The sequence below is a fragment of the Condylura cristata genome, unplaced genomic scaffold (genome assembly GCF_000260355.1).
Source record: "Condylura cristata isolate star-nosed mole 26May11 unplaced genomic scaffold, ConCri1.0 scaffold00021, whole genome shotgun sequence".
NCBI classification, from domain to species: Eukaryota; Metazoa; Chordata; class Mammalia; order Eulipotyphla; family Talpidae; genus Condylura; species Condylura cristata.
The window spans coordinates 16,246,252-16,254,499 of record NW_004567122.1 but is presented as its reverse complement, the minus strand read 5'-3'; the positions used below and the strand labels follow the sequence as shown (position 1 = coordinate 16,254,499).

At 38.5% G+C, this 8,248-nt stretch overlaps 1 protein-coding gene across 1 annotated transcript; it reads right to left on the bottom strand.

Annotated features, from left to right (window-relative positions):
• Positions 1-374: 374 nt before the first annotated feature.
• FTMT (ferritin mitochondrial) lies at positions 375-1,103 on the bottom strand. The gene has a single exon (XM_004686655.1). It carries the CDS (start codon positions 1,101-1,103, stop codon positions 375-377), a length of 729 nt encoding a protein of 242 aa, XP_004686712.1.
• Positions 1,104-8,248: the final 7,145 nt, after the last annotated feature.

The following is an 8,248-nucleotide window of genomic DNA, read 5'->3' as shown; positions in this document are numbered from 1 at the left end:
AGCACTTGTTAAGTTGAAAATCAAGGACTTTTAGTGAAGATTCATGGTCTGGAATAATATTTAATAACAGAAGAAAGTTACATTCTATTTTCAGTACCTTCTTTGCAACTCCACACTCCCCCCACCCCCCTTTTTCTTTTTCTTTAACCCCATAGTATCCTGGGTGACCTTTCGGGTTAGGGATTTTATTTTGATACTGTACAAAAAGCCCTTGTTAGCATGAGGATAAATTTATTTTCTCTACACATCTCTTTATTGCAAGAACAGTGTAACCAAGAAACATTGAAGGTCGAGGTACATTTGAAAGTCGAGAAAGCAGGAGAGCTGAGGCTGGGTCCTGGCACCCCTTGGTGGTAGGGAAGGGTGCCTGTGGCTTAGTTCTGCTTGCTTTCATTTCCAAGGGTATGCTTGTCAAAAAGGTACTCTGCGAGACTAGAATTAGGGGCCCCCATCTTAACCAAGTTTTGCACATAATCACCTAATTCTTTGATAGACTTCACCTGCTCATTCAAATAGTGGGTTTCCAGGAAGTCGCACAAATGGGGATCACCTCTGTCTGAGGCCAGAGTGTGCAGTTCCAGCAAGGACTGGTTCACATTCTTTTCCAAAAGCAGCGCACACTGCATGGCATTCAGTCCACTTTCCCAGTTGTCTTGGACCGGTTTCTTGATGTCCTGCAGGCAGATCTGCCCTCCCCGCTGGTTTTGCAGCTTCATCAGCTTTTCTGCGTGCTGGATCTCCTCTCGTGACTGGCGAAGGAAGTACTGAGCGAAGTTGTTCAAGGCCACGTCATCTCGGGAGAAATAATAAGCCATGGACAAGTACACATAGGATGCGTGGAGCTCGAGGTTGATCTGGCGGTTGATGGCGGCCTCCGAGTCTGCGTGGAAGTTCTGGCGCACCCGGGAGGATGCCAAGCACGGTTGCGTCGGGTCTCCAGACAACGTGGAGGCAGTCAGCAGGCGGCTAGGGGTAGTGGGCCGGGGGTCCAAGGGTCGCCCTGGGGCACAGCGCAGCGGAAGCACAAAGCCTGGGCATGATCTGCGCAGGGACACTAACGAAGTGCCTATGTACTTGGAGAGGAACAGGAAACAGGACAGCATGGCTTCTCCTCTTTAGAAGTGGGGAAACTGAGGTCAGGCCTGCTCTTCCAGTGCGCAGTGGGGCGCTGGGGGAGTGACCCGCGACTGTGTCATAATCCTTTTCACGTCACCAGCTTCCATCTCAGGGCGGCCCAGGGCATGCGCACCCCGTGCTTCCGACCAACCTTGATGGTCACACAGCTCTATTCATCGCAACTGTGCTTTCATCGTCAATGCCAGATTTCTACGCTTGGGCACTCCTGATTATTATTTCACCTTAATGGAAATAGCTGTCAGGAAATTAGTGTCACTTGCCAAAAGAGGACTAAGCCAGCCTTGCTTAGCTTCCCTCTCGGCTTCTTTCTGTCCAAGGGCCAAGGGAAGAGGGGAAGGCAAGGGAGCGACATGAGGAATATTAGAAGTCACCACCAATTCATTTGGTGAAGTAAAGATCCACAGTCAGCGACTGACTTTTTTTTTTTTTTTTTATAAATTAACATTCTGGCTATTTTATCAAGTTTAAGTAAATAATTGCCAGTTTAGTTAAAATTTCAAAAGCCTAAAACAAGAACCTGATTTCCTTCATGAGACATTTAAATATAATAGTTAACACATTATAAAGAAGAGCTGTAGAAACAGGAAGAATCTAAACTTGGATGTTTAGACTGCTAGGTACTAACATCTAAAACTGAGGTTACCTTCCTGCCTTTGGTTAATGCAGGTACATATTTTTAATTTTTAATAATTTTTGTTGAAATTACATTGTGTTGTGTTTCAATTGTGCCTCATTATAACATTCAACATCTATATATGCTGCATGAAGTTCACCATTAAAAAGTACACCTCTGAGCCCTACCTAGTTGTGCAACGGGTTAAAGCACAGCACTAAGAAGCTAAAGCCACTTCAGCATGAGTTCGATCCCCACCCCGGAGGTGACCCACATGGCACGGCAGAACTCTCCTGACCTGCCCACTGCTCCCCCTCAGTAGTGTACTCATCCACCTGTTCTGCTCCTCACTTTATCTCTGGTGAATCCTCTCACCACCCCTACACCTCTGGCCTATACCCCAGTTCTATATGCATACATAAATCTTAAAAAAAAAAAATACAATTCTATCCTTCACCATACAATTGACCCCTTTTACCGCTCTTCTTCCCCCTTCCCTCCTGTATTGTAGCATTACATTGTGCATATCCACCACGTCTTCTTTTTCCACTCTGTCCTTAGGCACTTAGGTTGCTCCTATAACTTGGCTATTGTAAATAGTGCTGCAAAGCATATGGGAGTGCAATTTCTCTTTGCATTAGAGTTTTTGTATGGTTTGGGTAGCTACCTGGGAGTGGAATTGCTGAGTGATACATTTTTAATATTTTGACAAATCTCCATGCTGTCTTTCTGAAGAGCTGGACCAGTATATATTCCTACCAATCATGTACATGGTTCTTTTTGCTCCAAATCCTCACCAACAGTTATTGTTCATGGTGATTCTGATACAGGCCATTTTTAGTGGTGTGAGGTAGTTACTTACTGTCAGTTTGATTCCCTTTTCCTGATGCTAAGTGATGATGCACATGTTTTCATATGTTTGTTGGCCAGATGAACTTGACATAATTTGGATTTTACTACTAAAAAGGACACCTTTTAAAAAATTAAATTTATTTTGTATAAAAAGGATATATTTTATTGCTGTAGGGTATTGAGAAAAGGAGGACAAATAAACACAAGAAAATTTTAAAAATTCCTTATTCTTTCTCTATTCTCTGTTAAAATGTTGATATCACTTCTTCCAGATTAAAAAATAAAGTAATAAAAACATATTGCAGACACACAAAAGCAGGTGTGTAGAAGCAGCTTTATAGAAGTAGAACTGACAAACCAAACTGAGGTTGCCTTAAATGTACAACTTGATAGGATTTGACACATTGTACACCTCTGTAAAACCCTCACCAGAATCAAAATAACAAGAATCAACATTTTCTTTGATCCAGTATTGAACAATATATATGCTTCAGCAATTAGATATAGAAAACTGCTTGACTGTGGGTTGCTATTAAGAAAGTCACGTTTTGATTAATGCTGTATAGATAGCATCTTATATTATTTTTGAGACATTTGATATTAAATACTAAATTTATTAAGAATTTAGCTACCTTAGAAAATATTAAAAAAACATTCTCCATTTTTACATTAATAGTTGAAAGCTGATCATAAAGAAATGTGGTCTGATAGTACTTAAATGTTGCTAGTAGAATGTGCTTGATACTCATCACCAATTTCTCACTAATATTTGCTTTTCTATACTTATCTTTGCTTCTGTTTCCCCTAAACTTTTGTGGCTTTTAAAATGTAGTTCCCAAAAGAGAGGTTATGAAAATGACTCTTTAGAGTGGTATTAAAAGTCGACTGTTTATACTAGCGTGTTAAGAGAAATGATGCTCTTCATATAAATGTTTATCCCCAAGGTAGTAAAAAGCAGAGATATAAAACAAATGCAATAATACATGAAATGTAATGTAAAACAATGCCATAAAACAGAATACACATTTAAATGTCCCATGTTAATTTGACAAAAGTGTTTCTTCTTCTCATTGCAGAAGCTGTCATATATTTTGCTAGCCTTTGAAAGAGAAGGTATTTTTTTGTCTTTTGGTGTTTTTTAATCTTTTGGGTGTTTTAATTTGTATAGTCATAGTAAAATTAGTGTCCTATCAAAAATACAAACCTAGACTCCTCCCACCACTCTTCACGACTCATTTCTTTCTCACTTTTACTGGTTTCTTTTGTTTCTTGCTTCACCCCCACACTCCAAGCTTTTATGAATCTCTGGGGTTTCCTTTACATTCTCACCTTCCTCTCCTTCCTGACTAGCAGTTTTCTTTCCAACCTCTTCACTCCCTCATGAAATCCATCTCATCCTGTAAGTTCCTATATAATATGTTGCCTTTTTATAAGGTCTTACAAAAACTCATTTGAAGTTAATCACTGTTTTGTTGTTATTGTCAAAGTAGTTTGTTTATGTTGATGTCTACCATATCACAGTTAAGCAGTTAATTGTATATACATTTGTAAGTGTGTGAAGTGGGTGTGGGTATGTGTACTTCCGGGCAAAACCTACTATTTTATTTTTAAACCCACTCGCTTAGCACAGTGCTTGAAACTTAAAACACATACACATAAAAATAGACTTAAAAATGCAAATGAATATGGATAACTATCTTATTTTAGATAGTGCATCAGATTAGACTAGTCCACTTTTATAAAATATATTAGGAGATATCTTCACTTTAATTTAAAGTACTTGAAGCTAGCCAACAAATCTCTGCATTTTGATGATATCATTCTCCAAAGGAATAAAATATCTACTGTTTGCTTTCTAGATATTTTGGCTAAAGTGTTTATTTTATATAAAAATGGTTTGCAAATTAGACATTAAAGAACTATATAAATACGAATGTCTATTTTTTCTGCTTTTTGTAGTACTTTATTATTTGAAAATATTATGAGAAGAGTATTTTCCCTAATGCTAATGGAAATTGCTATGCGGCCAGAAAGACAAAACCGTAATCAAATAGTAACGACTAAGTGAAAGCACCAAAAGGCTTACAGAATAACTAGCTTGTAGAATATACAAGCTTGTAGAGCAGAGGCCACACTACTAACTTCAGGAAAAATTTCATTTGTTGTCCTTAGTCTTTCTACAGATTTCTACGATCTGTCCTATGAACTTTGGACCATCATCTCCAATTTCCTTGTGATATATGCCTATGAGATATGGCTCATAAAAAATTAGGGACAGACCCTCCCTGCTGGCACAATGGGTTAGGAAGCAGTACTGCAAGCTAGCTGCAGCTGCTTCAGTGCCAATTCCATCCCCCCTCCCAGAGGTGACCCACATGAAGTGGCAGACTGTTCTGACCCAGCGTGCTGCTCCCCTCAGCAGTGTACTTCATGGATCTGCCTGTTCTGCTCCCCACTGTCTCTGGTGAGTCCTCTCACCGCCCCTGCACCTTTGGTCTGTACCCCGTTCTGTATGCATAGATAATAAATCTTTTTAAAAAATTAAGGACAAATAATATAATGGCACCCACCGTCCCCCTGGTCTTCATCCCTCCACCGTTTCTGGAACCTGCTGCTCTTCTTCCTTTTCTTGTCAGGAGTTTTCTCCTTTGAGGTTATTTCCTGCTTGTTCTGCCAGCTGCTTGTGACCTCCTCCTTCCCATTCTCTCCACCAGTGCACCGCCAGGACCACTTGCACCAACAGACCAGCTTCCCCTCTGCTTTTGTTTTTCAGGGCTGCCCCAGGCCTCTGAGAGAGAGCAGGTTCTGAGAAGGGAGGGAGCAGTGTCGGACTGCCAGTTGGGTCTTATGAAAGAAAAAGGCAGGCATGGGTAGTATAAAGGGGGTCATTATTCCTGAAATTATGTTCTGATGTATTTAATCTATTGATTACATTTTATGATATTTGTAGAGCAGTTTATTTTAAATGGTAAACTTTTAAAGAATTTAACTACATTGCATCTTTAAACCACATGGTATACTTTTCCATTAATACATGGAGCAGAATCAAATAATGAGGAAAGCAAAGATGAAATGTACTTCATCCTTTGTATTTATAATGAACCCATTTTCCCCCCATTTCTCATTTATTTTTATTTTTTTCTTTAACATTTAAACAAGGTAAGACACATAAACAACGCTTCATTTTACTTTCTGATCCTGGCTCTTTGTTACTTGTCGGAATCCTGCGATTGAAGTCTCTAGGGTGGAGGGAAATGCATTGATCACTATGGGTTATGACTTGCAGTTAATGGAATATTTGAAGGTTTTCAATAGAGAACAATAAGGTTTTGGCTAAAGGAAAAAAAAAAGGTTAGTCATCTTTCTATTTTGTGTGTTGTCATTAGGAAATACCTAGTTTCTGAAGAGAATGATTAGACTATTTGTGCACCTTCTTGCCTCACTCTGAGATCCTCTCAAAATTGGAATGCCTCATTATTCTGTGGTCCTACTTTTAAAAATTTATTATAAGGAAAAATATAGTACATAAAGAGTATGTAACAATGCATACTAACTTCATTGCACTGTTGTATATAAAAGTAAAAACACATGCGGAAAGCAAGCTGTCTTTCAATGAAGCATTGGTAAATTATAGGACATTTCTACAAGAGAATATCATACAGACTTTTAATAGAATTAAGTGACTCTCTTATTATAGTATAGACAGATAGCCTTAAGATATTTTCAATGGAAAAAGAAATGCATGTGTGTGAAAAATCCCATGTCTGGAAAGAATAAAAGGGCTGGGTATATGAAAGTACATATGTACACAATGAAACATGATAAAGATATCCAAATTAATTAGAGACATTTCAGAAAAGATGGGCTCTAAGCAGTGAAATCATGATAATCTCTGACCACTGTAGCTGAATAAATTGGGAAAGAGGACCATGTGTACTTTATTTTATACACCTCAAAATAATGTGATTAAGACTTTTTGACTTAATGTCTACACTATTTTTTAAAGATTTATTTATTTATGCACACAAGATCTGGGGTACAGGCCAGAGGTTGGAGGTGAGACATTTCACCAGAGACAGAGTGGGAAGCAGAACAGGCAGACTGACTAAAGTACACTGCTGAGGGGAGCAGCAGGTGAGACAGGAGAGGTCTACAGCACCATGTGGCTTGGGATCCCCTGGTTGCCTGGCTGGGGATCGAACTTGTGCTGCAATGTTATCTTCATAGTGCTGCACTGTAACACCTTGTGCCACCAGGGAGGGTCCTACTCCTCTATTTTAAAATCGTGTGTGTGTGTGTGTGTGTGTGTGTGTGTATAAAGAGGCCACACATACAGGCAGAAATGGACTTATGTAAAGAAATAATTAAATACAACTAAACACAGCAAACTACTGCCCGAGGAGAGTCACTTAATGGTGACAAAAGTGTGGGAGTAAGGTGGGGTTGATGATAAGAAATAACTTTTTTTTTTTTTTCAGAAATAACAATTTCTAGAGTTCTTGGGTCAAGTTGTGATGATAATGTAAATTAGCAAATATTAGTAGAGAATTATGATAAAATACAAGGATTGAAAGAATAAGAACAAGCTGTGCTTGCTGGGGAGAGCAATGATAATTTGTGAGAAACAGAATCTAGGACTGTTTTATGGTCGCAGGATCGCATAGGTTTTGATATTAAAGCACACTAAAAACGTTATTTTATCAGCAACTACTGTCAGAAATATTTTCATTCAGTCTTTTATTATTAATCTAGTCTACCTAACCATGCCTTAGAACAGTTAAACAAGTATAGGTTTTACTTACAAATTTCAATTCAGTAACATTTACAAAATTTCTACTACCTTTGAACATGAATAAATTTCTGCCCTGAAATCTGGAATGAACTTAATAAATCAGAGTTTTGTGGTTCATTTAATTAGGATCCCAAAGCTAAGTTGTATATTTATCTTCATGATACAGAAAAATGGTGTTATCAAACTTCTCACTCACTGAATTGATGACAGGCAGTCATGCATGCCTACTGGAAAAATACTAACTAAAATAAAGGAAATTTGGAAATACTTTAGGATACTGCATTCATGACACTGTTGAGATGTCCCTCTTACTCTAATAATTGTTTCTGTAACTATAGAAATTAGTCATCTTTTTCCTAATTAATTTTTGTAAATCTCACTCTTTTTCTGATGAGGCAAGAATTTGTTGCTTTGCATTTAGTAAGTACTGATCAGATACTTGGTATTCACAACTTAGATTTCATAGTATATTCATAGTATAATGCATTTTATGATCCAATCTTCAAAATAGAAGGCTGGTAGAAGCAGGTATATAAAGGTGTTCTATTAGTCCTGCATTTTCTTGCAGATGAAAGATGTCCCGAGGCAAAAGAAATCATAAAGACTGCTGGAATTTCATTGTTGTGGAATTCATATTTATTGATTTTTTTTTCCCCCTTTGGAAATCACCTGACTATTTTCCTTGATCTCCAAATTAGCCTTAAAATCTCCTAAATCTTAGGGCCCTCCCTAGTGGCACAGCGTGTTGGAGCACAGCACTGTGAAGCTGGCCATGGCCACTTCAGTGTGAGTTCTATCACTGTTTCCTGAGGTGACCCACATAGCACGGCAGACCTCTCATGTCTCCCCCGCTG

Bases quoted from the DNA above. Each gene is read 5' to 3' on its own strand.
- FTMT (XM_004686655.1), bottom strand. From the start codon at position 1,103: ATGCTGTCCTGTTTCCTGTTCCTCTCCAAGTACATAGGCACTTCGTTA.